This window comes from Eptatretus burgeri, chromosome 2 (genome assembly GCF_056783735.1).
Source record: "Eptatretus burgeri isolate ZD-2024b chromosome 2, Ebu_testis_v1, whole genome shotgun sequence".
Taxonomy (NCBI): Eukaryota; Metazoa; Chordata; class Myxini; order Myxiniformes; family Myxinidae; genus Eptatretus; species Eptatretus burgeri.
In genome coordinates this window covers 58,642,932-58,668,683 of record NC_140962.1, presented here as the reverse complement: position 1 = coordinate 58,668,683, position 25,752 = coordinate 58,642,932, and the positions used below count along the sequence as shown (strand labels likewise).

The following is a 25,752-nucleotide window of genomic DNA, read 5'->3' as shown; positions in this document are numbered from 1 at the left end:
TATATATATATATATATATATATATATATATATATATATATATATATATATATATATATATATATATATATATATATATATATATATATATATATATATATATATATATATATATATATATATATATATATATATATATATATATATATATATATATATATATATATATATATATATATATATATATATATGTATATATATATATGTATATATATATATATATATATGTATATATATATATATATATATATATATACATACATACATATATATATATTACATCATGGTTATATAGCTCAGATAGATTCCAATCGCACCGGCCCACAGGCTGACATCAGAGGCCTGAAGCCTAAGGACTGAGGCCCATACTGTATAGTAGCTTTCACAAGGCCTGTGACACCTATCGGCTCCAAACTTTCAATATTTGATGCTACTTTTAAAAGTCGCTTTGGTCGTTTTACACTGAAGGGATAACTTTGTAGGGAGGGCATGGCGATTGTGAATATGACAGCTCCGAAGAGGTCTTCGGCTTCGCATAGCACCAACATGGCGGCCATATGATTTTTTTTTTCAGATTACAATTGTGGGTGGAGTCAGGCCAGCTGCCCAACCAATGGGTGGAAAGGAGCGTTACACACAGTACGGACAGATGGACAGACAAACGAGCAAATTACAGTATTATATAGGTTAATACAAATAGAAACTTTGGAAAAGACAAAAGCAACAGCAAAACACTCCACAGGTGCGTGCAGGTCGGAATGCCAAGTAAGAAACCTTCAAATGATGTGGTTTTAATGTCATCGCATTCAGGATGAGGGAAGGATGAGGCTTTCGAAGGGAAGAAATGGAAAGATTGATGGGAAAAGGGTTGTGTACAATCAGTTTTCATAATCACAATCTGAGCGAAAGGGCATGAACAAAAACTTTAGAATTTAATGCTGCAACATACATGAAGAAGCAAAACGTCTTTCAAAACAAGATATCAACTTACTAAACGACGCTATTGCCGTTCTTGAATCACTTTCAAGTCAAGGACGTTTTTATACGAGTCTTGCTCACTTTTTATATTTTTTAGAGCGTCTTATCATAGTGTCAGTCAAGGACAAAAATTGGCACACTAACCTGCCACAACATCAGGAAACATGATGTCCGTCAGACGATTGTTATCAAGATTGAGTACCTCAAGGCTGTCATGAAGGAAAAAAAAACAAAACAAACAAACAAACAAACAATCAGTCGAGTTTAATTGAGACGGAATCGAACTGTAAATGCTAATGTTGAGGATACAACAGGCCACGATAAACAAACAAATCGTTTATTACACAAGATCATGGCCCGAGTCATCCAGCTGTCCACAAAATTGAACATCTTTCCAACTGGGTTCATCCTTAAGGGAGACTCACCAAGGGAGATGTGACAAGTGCAGAAGATCATCATTGCTGGTCAGATTATTATCTTCCAGCATGAGGCGTTTCAATGTGAGCAAGACACCCTCTGGCCTGAGCAAAATGGGTGGCAATTATTAAGACTTCCTTGATTGAGCTTTATTTCAACACAAAATTACACATCTTTTATTAATACAGCACAATACTGTGAATAAGATACGAGTTCGGTGTCCTCCATTCATCTACATATCCACTCGAATCTATTATAAACATTATTATACAAAATAAACCTCATTGCAGGAGGAGGCCATTAAGGAAAGTAGTATGCATCATTTTAATCTTTCGTACGACTTGGATGGGGTTCGAACCACGGACCTCTCAGATTCATAGCAGACGCTCTAACCATAACGCCACGGAGTCCAGTTGATTTTCCTTCTTTAGTTCTTTAATGGCCACATTCCCACCACGTCATGGGGTCGGCTTGGGATCGTTTTTGCCCATTTTTTTCATGAACCAGCTGGTCTATACAAAAGGGCAGGAATTAGAAATTTGTTCACGGTGCCGGCAAGAGTTCGCCCACTCTTCGCAAAGGACCCCGTGGAATCTTTAACGTCTACCTACTAATAACACCCATCTGAGGAATGGCACAAACACTGATGCCTTGTCTTGGCTGCGAAACTCCAGGATGACAGTTTGTAGCTGGGCCAGGATTCAAACACAGGTTAGACAGCCGAGAGGTGAGCATGCATGGCATCATCAGGACATATGTAATGAGATGTCACTTAAGCTACTTGTACAACTACAACTGCACTCGGTGGAGCGCTTACCTCCGCCAGGCTGAACAGTTTACATTTTGTATCCCACTAACAAGCCAGATCTGGATCCGCACCTGAACCAAAATCTAATCGGCTTGTTCTTGTCACCTACCGAACTCACCCACCAAGTTTTGTCAAAACTCATCCACAACCTTTTGAAATATCATGCCATACATCGCTTTTGGCCCCATCTCTCAATGGTGAAGAATCATTTCAAAAATTCAAGGATCCAGATCTGGAAATAGATCTTCACCAAATGCTCATCAATTTGTCCTCGTCACACACACAACCTGTCCATCAATTTAGTCCGAATCCATCCACAACTTTTTGAGATATCATGCTCACAAACAGACAAACACAGACAGGCAGTGGTGAAAAAATAACCTCCACTCACCTTTGGTGGTGGAGGTCACAATCACCATTTTCATCACAGTATTTTTTTTTTGAGGATTTGCAATTCAATTACAATTTGGTTTACTTACTTCTATTTTATGCCAATGACAAAACCACAAGAAATGCGTCTTTTGAGATCGTCTAACCAACTAAACTGTTTGTCAAACCTGGATAAGGTGGAGATGCCATTACAGTGGATGTTGAGTTCCTCAAGAACTGGCCACATGGAGGCACACTGCAGGATCTAAACAAAAACAATGCTCCATTCAAAACTCAAGTATTAAAACTAAAAAATCCAAATATAGATCACAAATTACATCACACTGAAAACATGATAATCTCTCATTGCTGTGAAATTAAATACAAATCAATAAGAAAAAAAACGTAAAGGATAATCTATTTATTGCATATGCAAATACAGGGAATATTGGGCCCTGAACAATTCCTCATGCCCATTACAATAGGCACCATAAATACAATAGCTGGACCTTGAGTTCTTTCTGCACGTCCATCTTTATAAATATTTTCATGTGTCTGTGTGTGTTTGTACATTGTTCTTTTACAGCCGAACCGTAGCACTGAGAGGACCCAGATTTTAGGTATAGGTACTTCAGAATCTTGGCAAGGCTTGAAACTACCACACGTTGGCATTGACATCCATTTTGAGGCCACTAAAGGTGCCGCTATAAAGTATCTTTTGGGTTGTGGGGTCAGGCAATGCTGCCGCCGGCCCACAGGTAAAAGGTAACCACCATGAGGCCAACAACTCCATCACTTTTCAATGTCCATTACATCCCGAAACCACTGCCAGGAAAAGCTCATCCAGCTGGGTGGTGGCTTGTAACCCACACATGAAAAAAAAAGAAAATGAGTGAAATGTCAATGAGGGTCCTTTCAAAAGTATTGTACAAGGGGGGATGAGGGTCCTTTCAAAAGTATTGTACAAGGGGGGGGGGGGGGAGTCTAAAAAAATTGAACACCGGCAAAGGGAAAAGCAGCACTTTCTATATTCCACATATCCACCGGAAAGGTCCATGCACTTTTACTGGTGGTGTGGCAAGCCAAAGATCGTGGCAGCAGCAGCAGAAGCAGAAGCATCATGAACCAGACTCAGTGGTATTGTTGCGGAGCCGGGCGTCGGCTGTGAGCACGACCGCTAGGTGGAGCAGTAGGGTCGACTACCGAACACCCGGAATCTAGATCGCACCGTTCGGAAAACTCCGAGGGTACGGGCCCCTAACAGGACCGTGAATCGTCAATAATTCCACCACGTGGTACAGGGTTATTTGCCAAACTTTAAAATACCTTGAGACCCACGTGGCGAGATACCGAGTATTCACACCCTTGACGGAACTCGTACGGGACGAGCCGTATGCGTGCTCGACCCGTGCATAACCCGAGCGGATGATTACCGAAGTGCCGTTGGTCCAAATGTACAATTTGCCGCTTCCCCAAGTTTCCCAACATGCACCTTGCTAAACCAATGAAGAAAACACAAAAACGAGCTGATACATTTAACACCGGGATATTTATTTACAATGGGTGGGGAAGGAACACATAAGAGCTGAGTTAAAACCGACGAAAGCAAGGCAAATAATGTACAGTGAAAGCACTTATCCAATTCCTACTTACAGACAGATACCCAGAAGGACATGGACCTTCCCGCCTCGTGTGGTCTTCGATGAGACGAGCGAACCAGGACGAGACCAGCCACGTCGAGATGCGACCAGGCCAGCACCAGCAATGACACGAGACCAGAAGCGTCGAGCGATGCGTTCCACGCTCAAGCAGACCACGCACTCGACCTGACGGAGAACCCGACTCCAGCAACAGGACGAGATCAGAGCAGACAAACCAGGTGCCAGCGAGATGCGTTCCGCGCTCCAGCAGACCAGACCCTCTCGACCCTGCGCCGTCCCGTCTCTCCCTTGTCATTCGAGGGCCGGGCTTCTCTTCCCGACCGACCATCCACCTCCCGATTGGATGAGCGGTCCTCACGCGACTCGTGGCGGCCTCCCGATTGGATGAGGGCGCGCGTGTAGTGCTCTCCCTCCGCTCATTGGCTGGAGCTTCGAGCCGAAGCGATGGAGGCTCCGCCCACATCCTCAGCTCTGGCCACGTGCCTAATGGCACTGGTGCAGAGTCGGAAACAGGGCGGGTGAGACGCCCGCTTCTTGCAGATTGGCTAAAGGGACGCCATGCCTATGTTCGGCTCTGCCCACGTGCGCGCTTGCTGGCGAGCACGCGAAGAACGCCGCGAGCGTTATGGCAACAGGATGGAAGTGAAGATGGCGTTGTTGTCGTGGATCTAATCGTAGTAGCTGTAGTTGTTGTGAGTGATGTAAAAATCCTAACTATCAAAATAACTCCGCAGCGCATGAACATCCAATGCCCACGAGACTAGGGACGGGACCCTAACTAAAACACACACACTTACTGATATAACTGAGCTATAGGGGACGGCTGTCTGTCTGTGTGCACAAGACTTCCAGATTCGTAACAGTATTATGGTTAGAGCGTCCGCTCTGCGTCGATGGATCTTACCTTGGCCGAGTCATCCCAAAGGCTTTAAAAATGGAATCTAGTGCGGTGCTGTTTCCTCGCTTGATGCTCATAACTTAAAAGGATTAAGCATGGACAAACGACTATAGGTTAGCAATCATAGCACAGGCTTTGATGGGCCGAATGGCCTCCTTATGCACTGAAGTTCCTTTTTCGGGAATTCATATTTATTTAGATCTCTTCATCATTGTCGTCATCATCATCATCATCATCATCATCATCAGCGCTCAGAGCACACAGCAATCCTTGCACCTCGCTCATCCTCAAAATGGTTCCATAATCTTCAGATACAGTAGGTAATCACAGAGCAGATCAAACTAATTTGGAGGGTTTCAAACAACATCTCAATCCCACTTCTGCAGCAAGGACTGCCCATTATGCTGGTGATGAGGTACTGCCTTTTCTTGGAACAAATTCAAGCTATCACACAGAAATTCAGACTGCTTCCAATGCAGCAATCATTGATCATCCAGTCACGGTGGTGGATCGGTGCATCCACCCCCCTCACAGCATCTTTGCACGATATTCCTCATTCAGTCTTGATCGAGTGACACAGGATGGTTGAATACAAGGCCACGTTGGGAGAAGAACATTATGTGCATCTCCTTCAATGCTCTGTGGCTGTGACACCATTCGTTATTGGTGACTGTAGTGACAACCATTTAGTAATGTACTTCCAATTGTATATTAAATCGATTCATCCATGTTCCATGCACCATCCGGACACTTTCCAGGAACATGTCGCCATCGCGTTGCAAATGCTGCAGATGAGCCGTGCAAAGATGTTGACAGCAGATCATTATCAAGCAGAAATCTTTCTCTTTCCAAGTTTTTTCTTTGTTATCTTATAAAATGTGTTTGGAGATGCCTGCTTACTGTGCAATCTTAGTGCAGGTGATGCTTCTGTTCCGCTGAAGAATGGCGTCAACATTCTGAACATACCCTTTCGTCATCGTGGTTGATTGGCCTTTATATGCAGCATCTTCAACATCATCACAACGAGCTTAAGGTTTCATACGAAGGCGAATTGCCCCTCAATGTTTATCAAAACTTGATGATTCTCCCATAGAACCAGAACATGACATATCGTTACACATACTGCAAGTTCCTACATGAAATAATATCTCAAAATATGCCTTGGTTCATTGCTCAGCCATAACTGTCATCAGCACCTGAACAATTACTGTCACTGAGTGAGGAGGGTTGATATTACTACTCAGCATGATGACATCTGATAAGCTACAGGCAGCTGACCATGGCAAGGTTATGCTCAAAACATTTTAAATGCCTCTCATGTCTTTGGGTTAAATGGTGCAAAAACATTTAGCATGGCTGATGTAGAATCCCTTTCTGCCACCGTGACCAAACAAATATTGAGACCAAACAAATCCCATAATTAAAGTTTCCCATGATAGTAAACCTGAGGCCAGGAAATTGTATATTTGTTCAGAATCAGCAATCTCAAGTTGTCTGCTTACCTGAGGCCATGAAATTGCACATTTGTTCAGAATCAGCAATCTCAAGTTGCTGAATGCATTGGCGAGGACACTTGGGTTGTCGGGAACTCGTAGCCTATTTTCACTGCACAAACAACACACACATTTGGAATGAAGAACAGTCGGACAACATGCCAGACCATGTGACCCAGATTCAGAATATTAAATAATTCTGTCTGCCAGACCATGCAGCTGATCAGTTTGAAATTTCAGACATATATTCCCCATGATTACTAGATCATAAATGTGATGTTTCACGTCGATTCATGAAGCGGTTCAAGAGAAATAATTTACGATTTTCGTTCAATCCAATTTGGCTGCCAGATAAGACCATATGACCCATAAATTGTTCGTGAACACCCTGGTATCCCCAAGGCTTGGGAAATATGTGGGTGAAGTTTCCCCTCTATCTGTCAAGCCGTTTTGGAGAAGAAGCTATTTAAACATTTATTCTTCAAAAAAAACCCACAGCTGCCAAACCATGTAACCTATGACATCATAGGTTGAGAACTTTTTGTTCCTCATGGATAGGTGAGCATACATGTAAAGTTTTGCCTCGATCTGTTCAGCCATTTCGGAGAAGATGTTTGATGTTTTTTTTTTTTTTAATGTCCAAAAAAAAAAAATAAGGCTGCCAAATCACATGGCCGATGACGTCGTCATATTTTTTCCTCCATACAATTTAGCCCTAGCTGACCCTCAAAAATTATCACACTGATCAAATAATGCGTTTGACATCTACAATGATCACATAACAATGAAGCCACCTATGACATCATCAAAAAAAATCACTTGTTTCCCATGGGGAGTACTTCACATGTGCAAATTTCAATTTTTTCCATGGAGTGGTTTCGGAGATAAAGAGGTCCAATGTTTTTTTTCTTTTTCCAATAGGGCTGGCACACCACGTGACCTATGTCATCATAATTATCATTAAGACATTACACATGAGTCGTCATACCTATGGTGAAAATTTTGTCTCAGTCAGATAAGCAGTTGCGGAGTAAACAGAGAAAATTGGCATGGATGTACGTACGGACATACGTACGTACAGTATGTATGGACAACCCAAAAACATAATGCCTCTGATGACTTCTTCAGCGGAGGCATTAAAATCTATTAAAAAAAAATGGGCCAAAATGTGAATAAACATTGACCGAATCCACGACTACATGTAGCGAGCGTAGTGCCCCTCTCATACATCTGATTTACCTTCCTTTGGAGGCGTTTAAGTGGAAAATAAATGCAAAAAATAATGCATATCAACTTTCACATATTAAATCCTCGACACTTTACTTTACAGGAGAAACAATATGGTGAATCAGGAAGAATGGTGTCACGTGCACAAGAGGAATGGAGGGGGGGGTGGGGAGGAGGGGGTATGACAAAAAACAAACAGCATCACCTGTAATAGAAAAATAATTTGACGCAAAAATGTCCCAAACTAAATTTTGTGCGATCCATCGAAACGTAATGCAACGATGAGCAATCGAGTGGTGCCTGGCCTGTACTGCAATCTCTCAAACTCGATAATGATAAAAAGGAAGATAATAAAATTGATTGATAAATTTATGATGATAGGTGATGAAACCACGATTAAATATGAATTCACTGTATAAAGTATGGCCTGGAAGCATCACAATTCCCTGCACCCGATAGGATGGTCTGTTTTGATATTCTCACCTGAACAGGGAGCTCACAACGCTGGGAAGCCAGATAAAAATCCCATATGGTGACCTTATTACATTATCCTGTTCATTTTATCTGCATAATAAAAAATATTGTTGTGGATTTCAGAATCGGATCCGAGTAATGCACACAACGCCAAATCCTCAGACAGTTATTTCCATAAATGCGTGTTCAGAATAGACCCATCCCCTTGTCTGGTGGGATTATAACTCTGATGCGTCGGAGAAGGGTAGAGAACAGGTTCCCTTTCTTTCTTATCGGATAACCTTTTCCTTTTTATGACATGTTCATGACGTATGATTTTACGTCAGTTTTTATTTCTCCATAAACGATATTCACTGTTCGATACGCGATAGATAGCTGTTAGCCCAACAGAGACTCGTTCCATTCCCTTTCCATCAAGACACATTGGCTTGGAAAAACACGATTTATTTACACATTTTATTTTGGTTATCATTGTCACTTTGGGCTTACAGGGCATTTGAGTCATTAATCACACCTCAAGCTTTTCCTGAACAGTTCATTTTGACAGTGAAACATGGCTGTGGTCTCAGATCATTTACCCCAAGACCCACCTTTTTTCCATTGACGTTCGACACCCCGTTTAGCAGCTCTATTGGCGCTAACTGGCTCTTGTTCGTGTCGGGCTGAATAAAGAGGTGCTAACTGCCCATTGACATTTTGTGAGCACTTCATGGTTTCGCTCGGTTGTTGCGGCAAATGGATACTTTCTGGCGTTCGTCCAGCACCCCAAGCGCAAGCCAAGCCTGTGTTAATTGGGAGTTGCATCTAATTCGATGGTCAGGAGAGAATGACCATGAGAATTGATGGTTGGAAGTCGTGTGCAGCGAAACGCCAAAAGGCAAGCTGGATTTGGATACAGAGATGATAAATACATCTACAAGATGGATACAGAGGATGTATGGGGTGGACAAGATGGATACAGAGGATGCATGGGGTGGACAAGATGGATACAGAGGATGCACGGGGTGGACAAGATGGATATAGAGGATGCATGGGGTGGACAATATGGATACAGAGGATGCATGGGATGGACAATATGGAAACAGAGGATGCATGGGGTGGACAAGATGGATACAGAGGATGCACGGGGTGGACAAGATGGATACAGAGGATGCACGTGGTGGACAAGATGGATATAGAGGATGCATGGGGTGGACAAGATGGATACAGAGGATGCACGGGGTGGACAAGATGGATACAGAGGATGCATGGGATGGACAATATGGAAACAGAGGATGCATGGGGTGGACAAGATGGATACAGAGGATGCACGGGGTGGACAAGATGGATACAGAGGATGCACGTGGTGGACAAGATGGATATAGAGGATGCATGGGGTGGACAAGATGGATACAGAGGATGCACGGGGTGGACAAGATGGATACAGAGGATGCATTCGGTGGACAACATGTACTGTATACAGAAGGAAACTCTCAGGAGGGAAAGCCCAAAAATTAAAAGTAGGGATTTGGGTCGGGTTAACGGGTGAAAAAAGATCATGGTTTTGGATTGGGGCAATCTGAGATGGCGGTGAACAGTTGTCTTGAAGACCTGGATGGAAGAATGAGGTTGAAGAGGATATATATATATATATATATATATATATATATATATATATATATATATATATATATATATATATATATATATATATATATATATATATATATATATATATATGACCGTTTTTACAGCCATTTTTCCCTGCTGTGCAGGCGTTGGGCTTTTTCTTGAGGCAATGTTTTATGGCCGGATGCCCTTCCTGACGCCAACCGTGGTCGCCTCTTACGACACACAGGGATATGGTACACCTATTCTAACCGGGGCATACACCGGGACCAGTACACTGGTACTCATTTCGCCGACCTCGGAAGGATGACAGGCTGAGTCAACCCCCTGGTGTTAATTCAGCAGTCAACGGGGCTTGAACTCAGGACCCTGGGATCCCAAGCCACCACCCTAACCACTAAGCCAACACCAGGCTTAGGTTGAAGAGGATGTGGAAGTGGATTTGACAGGCAGAAAAAAAAAAGAACAAATGAGTGTAGATTGGCAGTGATGCTGGCTTTAGGTAGTTTCACTAGAAGGGGGTTGCTGGTGGACTGTGAGTACTACGGACACCTGGGGGGGGGGGGAAGGGTGGAGAGACGAATCACGAAAAGAGAAGAGGATGCAGGACCAGAAAGGAGGTGGTGGAAGACAAAGAGACCACCGACCTGTCCACAATGGCAAAATAATAGGCCCAGTCTCTCAGCTTCATCACAAGACATTCCAATAAACTTAAAGGCCTTGGTTTCCATGGTGTCAAGCTGAGCAAGATGTGAGGTAGGGGAACCAGCCTGGAGGGAAGAATGGTACTCCCTCAAGCTGTGGATGAAGGTCTTGCAGATGGATAGGAGTTCAGGTGTGCCAAGGAAGGACTTTGTACAACGGAGGATGCCCAGTCGGCAGCTGGCTTTGGAGGCCAAAGTTAATTTGTTTCTGTTTATTTGTCTGTGTGCTTGTTTGACTTCTATGCATGCACTCCTGAACTGCAAGACAGAATAAAAATTGTGGTTGTACTCAGGGTGTGCATGGGTATGTTTGGACTGAAACTTATCTCAACAATGGAAACTTATCCATGTTAATCCTCATTCACATTATAGCATGACAATTGTTCTTCATGAATGCTGATGTGGAAGAAAAATAGTTATATTCACGTATTCTCAATTAGATTCACTAGTTGAATTGTTGCTGGTACTTTACAAATTTAATTTTTGTAATATAGTCAAACTGGCTGTCAGTAATGTTTCCCTTTTCCCAAAAATCTTTTGATCTACATATTGATAAAAGGAATATCTTTCTATGAAAAAAGGTCTTGCTCGCTGCAGAGAAACAGGGCGACCTGGTTGTTAACACTGCAAACTTTTGCCATGAGTGTGTTATTCTCTCCATCCCACACAAAATGGCCACGTATTGCAGTTCTGAGTTCTTTCACCTCGTTCCTATCAGCTAATCCCGGAGTTGAATTGCCAAATGTCTCACCCTCCCATTTTTGAATGTCAAATTGTGTATAAGAGGGATTGCTTCGGGCTTCTGTTTCAGTGAAGTTCATTCGAATGTTTCAGTGAATCACTGAATGTTCTTCCTCCGTATATACGAAATTAAAGATTCTCCTTTGGTATGCTGATCCAACTTGTGGAAATCGAGTTTTTGTTTTTTTTCCACCACACTACCCATACAGTTCATCTCCAGTGCCCGTAGAAAGTATTCACACACCTCGACTTCGTCACATTTTTGGTGTGTTACAGCCTGAATTTACAATGGATTAAATTGAGATTTTTTTGTCACCGATCAACACAAAATACCCCATAATGACAAAGTGAAAACATATTTTTAGAAATTTTTACAAATCAATTGAAAATGAAAAGTTGAAATGGCATGTGTCAATAAGTATTCAACCCCTTTGCTATGACATTCCCAATTGAGTTCAGGTGCATCCAATTTCCTTTGATCATCCATGAGATGTCTCTACAAACAACTTGATTGGAGTCCACCTGTGGACAATTCAATCGATTGGGGATTATTTAGAAAGAAACACACCTTTCTATATAAGGTTCCACAGTTGACAGTGCATGTCAGAGCAGAAACTCGACCGTGAAATCCAAGGAACTGTCCATGGAACTCCGAGATATAATTGTGAGGAAGCAGAGATCTGGGGAAGAGTAAAAAAAAAGAACAGCTTCTCGAGTGTTGAACATTCCCAAGAGCACAGAGCTCCATCAATAGGAAATGGAAATAATATGGAACTATCCAGACTCTTCCTAGAGCTGGCCAACCAACCAAACTGTGCAACTGGGCAAGAAGGACCTTGGTCAGGGAGGTGACCAAGAACCCAATGACCACTCTGATAGAACTACAGAGTTCCTTGGCTGAGATGGGAGAACCTGCCAGAAGGACAACAATCGCTACAGCACTTCATAAATCTAGGCTTTATGGGAGAGTGGCCAGATGGAAGTCACTCCTGAGAAAAAAGGCACATGACAGCACACCTGGAGTTTGCAAAAAGGCATGTGAAAGACTCTGAGAGCATGAGGAAAAAGATTCGGTGGTCTGATGAGATGAAAATTGCTCTTTGGTCTGAATGCAAAGCATGATGTATGGTGGAAACCGAGCACAGCTCATAACCGATCTAACACCGTCCCTACTGTGAAGCATGGTGGTGGCAGCATCATGCTATGGGGATGCTTTTTTGCGGCAGTGACTGGGAGACTTGTAATGAAAGAGAGAACAATGAATGTAGCCAAATACACGAAAATCCTTGAAGAGAACCTGCTTCGGAGTGCAAAAGACCTTTAGACTGTGGTGACGATTTACGTTCCACGAAGACAATGACCCCAAGCATACAGCCAAAGCAACACTGGAATGGCTTCAGAACAAGAACGTGACTTGAATCCCATTGAGAATCTGTGGAAAGACTTGAAGATTGCTGTTCACCGACGCTCCCCATCCAACTTGACAGAGCTTGAGCAAATCTGCAAGGAAGAGTGGCAGAAAATCCCCAAATCCAGGTGTGCAAAGCTGATGCAGACATACCCAAGAAGACTCGAAGCTGTAATCACTGCCAAAGCCGCTTCTTCAAAGTATTGACTCAGGGGGTTGAATACTTGATGGAAGATATTTCAGCTTCATTTTTTAAAATTAATTTGAAAAAAATTCTAAAACCATGTTTTCATTTTGTCATTACAGGCTATTTCTTGTAGATCGGTGACAAAAATTTTTAATTTGATGCATTTTAAATTCAAGCTGTAACACAACAAAATGTGAAAGAAAGCTGAGGGATGTGAATACTTTCTGAAGGCACTGTAAATACAAGGAGGCACAAGATGGGTCAGCTGATCATTCTTCATCAACACAGGAATGTTTTAGTTGATTAAAAAGAAAAATGATCCTCCCAGGGGTTCAGGGTGGAGAGAGGACCCCAATTCTCTCAATGTAAATTGCATAGCATCGCTATTGGTGGGGGTGAGTTTTGCATGTCATCCTGTCTGAAATCCTGGGGGGAATTAACCCATCTGCAAGGAGGGGTTCCTCACTTGTATAATATAAACTCCAGCATTACAAATTCGTCTCCTTTTGGTTCAAAATGTATTTTATAACTTCGCATGTGTGCCAGGTGACACCAAAACAAGACCGAATTGGACATTACGTCTGCATTAAAGCCAAAAGGTGGTTTTTGCAAAAGATTTTTTTATTTTGGAATCGGTTTGTTTTTCAGCAAGTAAACATTAAAAGAAGTGCTTGACCGAGTAATTATCGTTTGATCTCCCGGCTCATACAATGCAGTCTTTTTCATGAAGGAACTGCAGCAGATGCAAAATGCATGGGAAAGTACAACGGATGTAAAACATCACCCCTTACGGGACCATGATCCAGACAGCGTAAATCTTAGTAATCATAAGAGAAGTCCTTGTAAACTCCGTGGATTGTTACAATGTGAAACTTCCCAATAGTTTGCTTGTTTTTTAAACTCGTGTGAATTGGTGCCCAATTATATCCAATATGTACAGTGCATACTCGACTATCATAATGGCTGTGCTTATTAGTGAGTGACTTAAATATCTTAAATTAAATATCTCGGTCTTAAAGATTGTTAATTTCAGGCAATAATTTGGAGGTGGGATACTGTGACGTAAGCGGCATGTAAAAATAACGAAAAACAAGCTCAAATGAGCTAAGATCCTCGTCCTCTTAATGACGACGTCATAAAAACGAATATGACGTCATTGTGATGTATCAGGTTTGCGATAAATTATCTGTGCTAATGCCCGGCTTGATTCCCGCAAATAAAATTCAAACAGCTTGCCTAGTTTCGGAGATAATGGTATCAGCAATTTCTATTAGCGGTGATATTATGTCAACTTTTTTTCTTGGAAGAATTTCCAAAAGCAGAGATGGTTACTGCCTGCGCGTGGGCTTTCTGCATATACATGGCAAGTTTCACGAAGATCCGATGAAAACTCTGGGTTGTGAAACAAAAAATGTCAAAAAATATGAATGACGTCATAAAAATTGATATGACGTCATAGTGATGTATCATATGTGTGGTAATTCATCTCTGCTAATGCCCTGTTCGATTCCCACAAACAGAATTCAAAAAGCTTGCCTAGTTTCGGAGATAATTTTTTAGGCGATTTCCATGAGTGGAGATATTTTGACGTCATAACTTTTTTTCTAGGAGGAATTTTCAAAATCGGAGATGGTTACTGTCTGCGCAGGGTATTTTTACATATATACGCCAAGTTTCAGGGAGTTTCGATGAAAACTTTAGGCTGTGAAACAAAAAAGTCCACAAGAAGAAGATGAAGACCAACAACGTGAGTAAGACTGAGAGATCCTCCATGAGGATCTAAAAATTACTTTTGCAAAAATTATCTGGGGAAAAAAAAAACAATTCTGCAATTATAGAAATACAGCAACAACTTACCAGCAGATCAGACAAATCAACAGTGGAAAGTTATCAATGTTAATCCCCATACACATCAGCATGATAATTGTTCTTCATGAATGCTACATATACAGTTCATATAAATACAAGGAGGCAGCAAGATGCGTCAGCTGATGGTTATTCATCAACTGTCAATTATAGCTGAAGGGATACAAGAACTGTATTACATGTTTAAGATGGGGGAAGGGGTGGAAAATGAATACTGCTGTTGCTGCTGCTGCTGCAACACCCACCTAGTTGTGAGGTCAGGTGTGGAGGGAAGTTTTGCCAAAATCTTTCACGAACTGGCTGGCAATGCCACCACATTCAATTGAAGATACAGGGATTTGCAAGTTGTTCACATTGCCAATGATAGCTTGCCTATGCATATTTTAAAATATCCTGTGGGATCTTTAACGTCAACCTCATTATGCGAGCAGATGGGACAGCCAGCTTAAGACCCATTAGAGGGACGACACACTGTGATGCAACCGCCCTGCCTGCGAATCACCGATCTGACAGTTTATAGTCGGTTCAAGAATAGAATCCAGACTTGATAGCTCAAACACAAGTGCACCATCTCTGTACCAACTTGTCAGGACTTGTAATAGATATGGAGTAAAATTGATGATAAATACTTCAGTAACACGTCTGAGGTCAACATTAATGACAAACCACAGCTATAAAAACAAAAGTAAGGTAATCCCGAATAGGGCATCAATCAATCATTTTTGGAAATTGACCGTAACATGGAGAGAAATAAAAGTGGCATTTATATTTTATCCATCATCATTTACAAAGATCGAGTGGAGTAAATGACAACGATGACAGAGTTAAATGTAAGTTAATTACCTTACCTCAGATTCAGGTGGTGCAGGTGTGAAAGCTCAATTGTAATTTTTGCCACATCATCCCATGTCGATAAAAGCTGTTTCGTCAAACACAGCTCCTTAATGTCTGCATTCCATGGAAAGGGCACGGAGTTAACGAAATGATAAATACAGTTCATGATAGCATGTAAACTCGGCACGACTTTATACATACAAAACTAGCAAGGAGTACGCGTAAACAAACTTGTGGGTGGGTACACAAGTGGGAAAGTGAGGAAATACATTACGCACAAGTGCTTTGTTGTTCTTTTGGGAAAATCCCTTTTCGATTGGGATGTGGGACAGCGTGTCAGACAATCGGACAACCGGCATACTATGATGCTCGATCACTTTAAAAGGAAATTATCAAGCAACTAGATGCATGGGAGATTAGAAGGACGAAAATGGCTGTGAAGAATAAGCAGGTAAGATTGTAAGTTTGTGCACGGTAATTACCTGTGTCTTTTTTCCCTTTGAGCTCCACTCCTGAGCACTCTGTCAACCAACATCTTTTAATATGCCAATGCTCTCTTCAGTTTCTTTCTGCCCACCATGTACTTTCACAAGCACACACACAAGACCCCTTCCTCCAACTGTCCCCCTCGACTACATTAAAAAGCTCTAATATGGTCTGCCTGTTTTGTGCCTTTAACAGTTACCTTCCACTCTGTGATGGTGTGCATATTTGACTGCCTAAATGATTGGTTTGTGATGTGACAGACGTTGGAGGTAGAGAATCCCCTTCCGCCTCCCAAGCCACGGCCCTGCACCTTCCCTGCATACTATTTCTGTGACACTCTCATGTATGACAGTAAACAATTAGAGTTCATAGGACACATCACCCCCACCAGTCTTGAGGAAAAAGGACTTGGGAAGGGTCTTTTCAACTCTTGCTTTGCATTTCAGAGTACGAACTATATTAGCTTTGTTTGTGGACTTTGAATAATAGGCGCCATAGCAACTATACGAGGCAGATGGATGAAATGGAACGGTTCAGAGGTGAACCTCCTGCTTACTATTGTTGGAGAAACTGACGATTTTGGAACAATCTTTGAGAAAAAGATTCACGAAAAAACAGATCTTTTAGACGTGGTGAGCTCTGCGTTTGCATCGCTCGGGGCCGCCATATTCTCGTGAATCTCGCTGTAACTTTGCCCTGAGAGCACGCGGCAAATTTGATGGGTTGAGACAGCATAAAATGTTACCCAAGCAGAGAGAAGAAAAGAAAAGGAGGAAAGTGGCCATGTGCTCTTTATGGCAAAGGTGTTGGAGTTTGTTGTTGCAATGGTTATCGATTATAACAAAAGAATGCTTGTTTACAATCACCTTGTTTGCTGTTCCAAAAACTGAAGATTTTTGGAAATGCAAACAAGGTGATTTGTGTTCCACATTGTTCAAATATATAATTCAATTGAAATGAAAAAAAAAAACAACCAAAAACAAAAAATCAGAAATTGACCGCCGATCGTCTTTTACACCACCTTATCAAAGACGTTAAATTAGTCCTTCGTGCCTGTTGTTTGTGTCCTTGAGAACGTCCCGAAAAAACCAGTAAGTTTCCTGTGTGGAATGATTTTCAATTTTGTTTGACTAACTGACTGACAGGGTAACATAAAAAAAAATTTACCTTACTCCTCTCTGCGCATGCGTGCTCTGGACGAGATTCCATACAATTTGCCAAATCAAGAGCCAAAGTAGTGCAAAATTGCAGGTTTGTGTTACGACTCATGTTCTACAGTGTTCAAAATACAACATTCAATTGAAACCGAGTTGTTCCTCGATCATTGATCGACGTCCATCAAGCAGAATGAACCAATTGCTTACCCCTGCTTTGTGCTACGTGCACAGGGTAATAATAACCCCAAAAACAACAATAGGCTTCGAGGCCTCCTGGCTTGGAAGCCTAATAACTTGTGCTACATAAAGTAGGGTTTTAAAAAAACACCCTCGAATGAGCCAAGATCCTCGACCTCTCCACATCCTGTCCAAGATAATGAGAAGGCAATATAATGCAATGATTTGAAGTCGCAAACCCCAGAGTCTTATATAGCGCTAGTCTACCAAGGTTGTCCGTTATTAGTATTAGCACGAGCCATGTTCAATGATATCATTATCACAATGTGAAACAGTTGACATGATTTTTTCTTATTTTAATTCGATAAAAAATTCGCAAATTGTACACATGTTGCATCATGGTCAGTGGAATACGGTGAGTAAAGAAAATGTTGAATATAGTTATAATTTAGATACATATGATCTAGTTTAGGCGATTTTCATTAGCGGAGATATTTTGACATCATAACTTTTTTTCTAGGAGGAATTTTCAAAATCGGACATCGTTACTGGCTGCGCAGGGTATTTTTACATATATACGCCAAGTTTCAGGAAGTTTCGATGAAAACTGTAGGCTGTGAAACAAAAAACAACAAGTTTCACGAAGATCCAATGAAAACTCTGGGTTGTGAAACAACGAGGAAGAATTTCCAAAATTGGAGATGGTTACTGCCTGCGCGTGGGCTTTCTGCATATACATGGCAAGTTTCACGAAGATCCGATGAAAACTCTGGGTTGTGAAATAAAAAATGTCAAAAAATAGGAATGATGTCATAAAAATTGATATGATGTCATAGTGATGCATCATATGTGCGGTAATTCATCTCTGCTAATGCCCCGTTCGATTCCCGCAAACAGAATTCAAAAAGCTTGCCCAGTTTGAGATATTTTTTTGGCGATTTCCATTAGCGGAGATATTTTGACGTCATAACTTTTTTTCTAGGAGGAATTTTCAAAATTGGAGATTGTTACTGTCTGCACAGGTTATTTTTACATATACATGCCAAGTTTCAGGGAGTTACGATGAAAACTGTAGGCTGTGAAACAAAAAAAGTCCACAAGAACAACAACGTAAGACTTAGAGATCCTCCACGAGGATCTAAAAACAAAAAAAATGGCTGTAGTGTTGCTTCTATAGTGCAAGGACCTACAAAAGGAAAGTGTATTCAGCCTGATAGACGACAAAAAGTTTGTAATTTTGAACAGGCAAAATACCACCACTGGTGATGTCACCACCCAAATGTAATATTTCAAGAGATCCTGCCCATTAAGCAATAGGTCTGACTGATTTACATCAAATGTCAAAATGAATTTATTTACAAGTAGAGAAGTTGCTCGAAATTCCGGTTTGCATTGTGTCTGTTATGATATGGGTTTATCTTCCCTTCAAAAATTGTTTATCTTCTCGTGTCTGTGCAATCAGCTCCATGAAGCCAAAATTGAAAATAACAGGAAGAAATATCAATATTTCTGAAACATTCTAATAATTGCATTTCTATAATCTGGCAAAAAATGAAAGTGTGGAGTCAGTGGCAAAGTACCTACTTGGACAAGTCGCTCTAATTTCTCCCTCAGGGTCAGCAGAACTCACATAATGTTCTGGAAACGAGACTCGGAGAAGTTTCTCAAACTGACTGCACAAAAAGCACACAAGGCCCAGCACTGCATCACGACAAGGGTTTACATCGAAAGAACACATTGATAATGAAGCTCGTATACATTAAGGGAAAGAATAAAACAAATCAATGTGGAAAGTACAGCATGGTTCACTTGAGACAATAAGGTTGGGAGTCGCATGGAAAATGTGGACAACTTGGGTAAGTAATGGAACTGGTTTTATTATCTTGCCAAAACGAAGTTTTTGCAAGATATGTTAGTCAGCAAGTATGTTTTTTTTTTGTTTGTCTGTAATCACGTATAAAAAATTCTGCAGAGCACAGTTATCATTGGAAATTTTTGTAACTTCGCATATCAGAGGCCTATAGAGGTCCCTTTCAGCGCATAAAATTTTGAAGGTCATGGTCAAAGGTCAAGGTCACTGTCGCAAATCAGGGGAGTCGACGAAACACTTATTTTTTTTAGTAATTTTGATCGGATCGTCTTCAAACTTCATGGGAATATAGTTCATGGTCTGGCGCTCCGCTGATGAATTTTTGGTGGCGATTAGCCTTGACCTTCATATGTTTTTGTTTTTTTTTGTCTGTAATCATGTATAAATCACTCTGCAGAGCACAGTTATCATTGGAAATTTTTGTAACTTCGCATATCAGAGGCCTATAGAGGTCCCTTTCAGCGCATAAAATTTTGAAGGTCAAGGTCAAAGGTCAAGGTCACTTTGTCACAAATCAGGGGAGTCGACGAAACCCTTATTTTTAAGTAATTTTGATCGGATCGTCTTCAAACTTCATGGGAATATAGTTCATGGTCTGGCGCTCAGCTGATTAGTTTTTGGTGGCGATTGGCCTTGACCTTCATGGTTAGCGCCTGAGGTCAAAGATATTTGACCCCAAGGTCAAATTTTCAAGTTTTAGGAACCATATTGTGTAGTAGCTTAAATTGAACACCTCGATGAGTGCTTTCTAGATATGTCAAGCTTGAGACATTATGACGTCATTTGGTGACGTTATGAGGCAAACGCATATTTTTCATGGTTACTCTGTAGAACAATTCTCATCGGAATCTCTCGTAGGCAAATATTCCTCAAGGAGTCGCTCCTGGTGGATAGCAGCTCTGTTCACCTCAGTGTGCCCTTGAAGAAGTCACACGTGGTCACCTTTTGGCAAGATACGGGTTACCCTGCGGGTGACATTGGTTTATTTTATTTATTTTTTATTACATTTTAACTGCAGTAGTTTCCTTCACTACTGTCAGTAGAAAATCTGAATATGGGGGTGGGGTAGGGAGGGTGGCCCCTACCAAGAAAAGTTTGTTGAATAGGCACTTAGGACGCAGGAAGTGACAGAAGTGCTTCCAAGGGTAGTAATGTCAGCATATAAAAGTCCGAGCACAAAAGTGAGAACAAAAGAAGGATGAACGGAACTTTTTGATATAATCGTTGATGTACAGCAGGGATCATTGCCAATTCCACAAATGTTTATTCTTGTGTTTGAGGAACTCACGGAACACGTTTGATTAGGACTTCCTTGGTAATTATGATTTGTGGAAGGTTTGGTCTGGAAACAGAGCAGCAAGTGAAAGTGATGTTTCATCGATGGAACGAGACAATGGAGAATAAAGGACTGAGAGTAAATGTTGGTTCGACCAAGTTTATGGTCAGCAGCGAAGAAAGAGAAAAGAAGGAAAGTGGAAAGTGGCCATGTGCTGTGTGTGGCAAAGGAGTTGGATTTTTTGTGGCAATGATTATTAATTCAAACAAAAGAAAGCTTGCTAACAATAACAATGAATAACTTGCTGCGCTCAGTTTTTACCATCACTAGGGGGTGGGTATTGCAGTTGAGGCTGTTTGTTTGTCTGTCTACACATGTGATAACATAGGCCACAAATGCCACCTGGTGGGAGCCAGTATTATACGTTCTCTTTTTTTTTTCAACCGAGTATGTCTATAAAGTACGTACTGTTCGAATGCAAGTACGTCTCCAAAATATCGTATTACTGTATAAAGGAAGTACGTTGATAAAATACCGATTATTACTGCACAATGAAAGTACGTCAATAAAGTAGGTAGTATTACTGTATAATGGAAGTACGTCAATAAAGTACGTAGTATTACTGTATAATGGAAGTACGTCAATAAAGTACGTAGTATTACTGTATTATGGAAGTACGTCAATAAAGTACGTAGTATTACTGTATAATGGAAGTACGTCAATAAAGTACGTAGTATTACTGTATTATGGAAGTACGTCAATAAAGTACGTAGTATTACTGTATAATGGAAGTAAGTCAATAAAGTAGGTAGTATTACTGTATAATGGAAGTACGTCAATAAAGTACGTAGTATTACTGCATAATGGAAGTACGTCAATAAAGTACGTAGTATTACTGTATTATGGAAGTACGTCAATAAAGTACGTAGTATTACTGTATTATGGAAGTACGTCAATAAAGTACCTAGTATTACTGTATTATGGAAGTACGTCAATAAAGTACGTAGTATTACTGTATTATGGAAGTACGTCAATAAAGTACGTAGTATTACTGTATAATGGAAGTACGTCAATAAAGTACGTAGTATTACTGTATTATGGAAGTACGTCAATAAAGTACGTAGTATTACTGTATAATGGAAGTACGTCAATAAAGTACGTAGTATTACTGTATTATGGAAGTACGTCAATAAAGTACGTAGTATTACTGTATTATGGAAGTACGTCAATAAAGTACGTAGTATTACTGTATAATGGAAGTACGTCAATAAAGTACGTAGTATTACTGTATAATGGAAGTACGTCAATAAAGTACGTAGTATTACTGTATAATGGAAGTACGTCAATAAAGTACGTAGTATTACTGTATTATGGAAGTACGTCAATAAAGTACATTTATTAAGAATGCCAGTGCATCTATAAAGTATGTACTCTAAACATATGTCTATCAGTAAAATACGTGCATCTATAAAATACGAACATACATACATCTATCAAAAACAACACATACAATTGGAATGTGAATCTATGCAATAAAACCTAAAAAGTCGGTTTGTCCACTGTATGAACATAAACCTGTCATCAATGCATCATCTACACAAACACACAAACACACCAGTCTACCAACACCAAGCAAAACAAGTCCAGCGAGGATCTGCAATCTCCGATTGCTCTTTCCAGTTTATCTTGTTAACAATTGGATCTCTTTGAAAAATCCAAGGGTTATTTCATCATCACACCTTATTAAAAAAAAAAAACAACACAAAGAAAAGCAATATTGTACGAAGCAAAACTAGAGTCCAAATAACTTTTTTAACCTTAAAAAAAAACAAACATGTCGTCCACTGCTGCCATCAACATAATGGAACCTCATGCATCGTCTCCACGAACAGGTTTAAAACACCTATTTCATCATTAGCAGACAGAAGCTCAAAGTAGCTGTCATTACCTTATTTACACACAATACGTCTTTATATAAAAGCCCAATGTCCAATAAGAACATGGGTATTTCTTGTCAGGTACATCTGTAATATTAACCCCTTTATGATGTACCAATGCAGGAACTGCGGTGGACACACAAATTCATTTTCTTCAATCAAATCACTTTTTAAAAAACGATCCATTTTTATTTCAAGAGCACACAGCAACATCAATGACCAACATCAATGGCCGATGCTTACCATTATATATTCATAACTGCCCTTCTGCCGAGAATGCTCAGGTTGAGTTTATTGCGAGCGATTAATTTGTGAAATAGTCATAGCATGGCCTGTTCAATAGAAAACAGAGAAAAATCTCTGAAAAAAAAAAACTCCGAAAAAACACAGAACATATCTGAGAGTTCTGAAGAAAAGAATAACAAACACCATGGGAGTTTGACAAACGGTGAGGCAGATGCACATGAGAGTCTACTATTGTTCTTCTCAACCGAACCTGCAGAAATTCTAAAATACTTCCACGAATTGAAACACGTAGTGGACTATTCCAAAATTTAAACAATTGCCAATATTGCCAACAACCATCATTGTGACCTCAAAACAATCAATTTAGATGTGTTATGAAGGTTGAAAAAAGAAAGAAAGAAAGAAAGATGCCAAGCTTCCAATAAACACCCTCCTTTTGCGTCGGATGAATAAATAAAAATGATGAAAGCATTTATTGGAAGAAATATGGTATGCCTTTTTTTGTACACATTGACAAGACTCGTATGAGAGCTAACACACAATGCATACACAGCAAGGATGGCATGAGACAAAAGGGGTGGGAGAGGGAAGGACAAAACAGTGGGGAACAGAGACATCAGTAGATCTGTGAAAGGGAGGGGGGTGGGTTTGGGGAACATGGGGTGTACAACATGGACAAAACAGGGACTTTCAGGAAGGAAAGCAGAGAATTTGAAGGAGGTGGGTTTGGGGTGGATTAACGGGGGAAGAAAAGATCAAGGATTTGGATGGGGGGTGATAAGAGGTGGTGGTGAACAGCTGTTTTGAAGGCCTGGAGGGAAGAATGGGATTGAAGAATATGTAGAAGTTTGTTCCAAAGATGGGAGAAAAGATGAATGAAAGAGTGAAGGTGAGCAGTGATTCGTAATTTTGGTGGTTTTACCAGAAGGGGATTGCTGGTGGATCTTGAGCACCCTGCAGAAATATGGAGGGAAGATATCGCAGACAGAACAGGCAGGCGAGACCGGAGAGGAGACGGTAGAAGACAGAAAGACTACCGACCTGCCTGCGGTGAGAGAGAGTGAGAGGCCCAAAGACTCAGCCTCATCGCAGGAGATACCGATGATCCGAAATGCCTTGGTTTCCCCAGCGTGAAGCCGAGAAAGGTGAGAGGTAGGAGCACCTGCCCAGAGGGGAGAGCAGTACTCCATCAGGCTGCAGACGAAAGGTTTGTGGTCAGTAGCTCAGGTGGGCCAAGGAAGGACTTTACACGACGGAGGATTCCCAGTCGGCGACTGGCTTTGGAGGCCAGGTGACTTTCCCAGGAAAGATCATGGCAGATAGTGAGACCCAGAAGCTTGAATGCAAGGACTTCTTCCAGGGGATTGTTGAGAAAGTAGATGGGGGCGGGGGGGGGGGGTTCCAAACGGTCCTTTCGAAGAGACATAATGAGTGTGAGAGAATCGTCAGATGCTTTGTTGTAAGAACAGCCAGATGTGAGGAAGGTTTACATTTTGTAAAGATATGGGGAAGGTTTACATTTTGTAAAATAAATATATGGGGAAGGTTTACATTTTGTAAAATAAATATATGGGGAAGTTTAACATTTTGTAAAATAAATATATGGGGAAGGTTTACATTTTGTAAAATAAATATATGGGGAAGGTTTACATTTTGTAAAATAAAATATGGGGAAGGTTTACATTTTGTAAAATAATATATGAGGAAGGTTTACATTTTGTAAATATATGGGGAAGGTTTACATTTTGTAAATATATGGGGAAGGTTTACATTTTGTAAATATATGGGGAAGGTTTACATTTTGTAAATATATGGGGAAGGTTTACATTTTGTAAATATATGGGGAAGGTTTACATTTTGTACATATATGGGGAAGGTTTACATTTTGTACATATATGGGGAAGGTTTACATTTTGTACATATATGGGGAAGGTTTACATTTTGTACATATATGGGGAAGGTTTACATTTTGTACATATATGGGGAAGGTTTACATTTTGTACATATATGGGGAAGGTTTACATTTTGTACATATATGGGGAAGGTTTACATTTTGTACATATATGGGGAAGGTTTACATTTTGTACATATATGGGGAAGGTTTACATTTTGTACATATATGGGGAAGGTTTACATTTTGTACATATATGGGGAAGGTTTACATTTTGTACATATATGGGGAAGGTTTACATTTTGTACATATATGGGGAAGGTTTACATTTTGTACATATATGGGGAAGGTTTACATTTTGTAAATATATGGGGATGGTTTACATTTTGGAAATATATGGGGATGGTTTACATTTTGGAAATATATGGGGAAGGTTTACATTTTGTAAATATATGGGGAAGGTTTACATTTTGTAAATATATGGGGAAGGTTTACATTTTGGAAATATATGGGGATGGTTCACATTTTGGAAATATATGGGGATGGTTTACATTTTGTAAACATATGGGGAAGGTTTACATTTTGTACATATATGGGGAAGGTTTACATTTTGTACATATATGGGGAAGGTTTACATTTTGTAAATATATGGGGATGGTTTACATTTTGGAAATATATGGGGATGGTTTACATTTTGTAAATATATGGGGATGGTTTACATTTTGGAAATATATGGGGAAGGTTTACATTTTGTAAATATATGGGGAAGGTTTACATTTTGTAAATATATGGGGAAGGTTTACATTTTGTACATATATGGGGAAGGTTTACATTTTGTACATATATGGGGAAGGTTTACATTTTGTACATATATGGGGAAGGTTTACATTTTGTACATATATGGGGAAGGTTTACATTTTGTACATATATGGGGAAGGTTTACATTTTGTACATATATGGGGAAGGTTTACATTTTGTACATATATGGGGAAGGTTTACATTTTGGAAATATATGGGGATGGTTTACATTTTGTAAATA

At 40.4% G+C, this 25,752-nt stretch overlaps 1 protein-coding gene across 2 annotated transcripts in view; it reads right to left on the bottom strand.

Annotated features, from left to right (window-relative positions):
• Positions 1 to 25,752, bottom strand: part of TBCE (tubulin folding cofactor E) — a 61,681-nt gene that overhangs the window by 19,445 nt on the left and 16,484 nt on the right. For both annotated transcript variants that reach the window (XM_085869457.1, XM_085869456.1), the window contains exons 5-10: positions 19,078 to 19,166; positions 15,688 to 15,787; positions 6,634 to 6,736; positions 2,761 to 2,837; positions 1,404 to 1,499; positions 1,123 to 1,187 (exon numbers count right to left, since the gene is read on the bottom strand). In XM_085869457.1, coding sequence (XP_085725583.1) covers positions 1,123 to 1,187; positions 1,404 to 1,499; positions 2,761 to 2,837; positions 6,634 to 6,736; positions 15,688 to 15,787; positions 19,078 to 19,166 — 530 coding nt within the window. The remainder of the gene's footprint in view (positions 1 to 1,122; positions 1,188 to 1,403; positions 1,500 to 2,760; positions 2,838 to 6,633; positions 6,737 to 15,687; positions 15,788 to 19,077; positions 19,167 to 25,752) is intronic.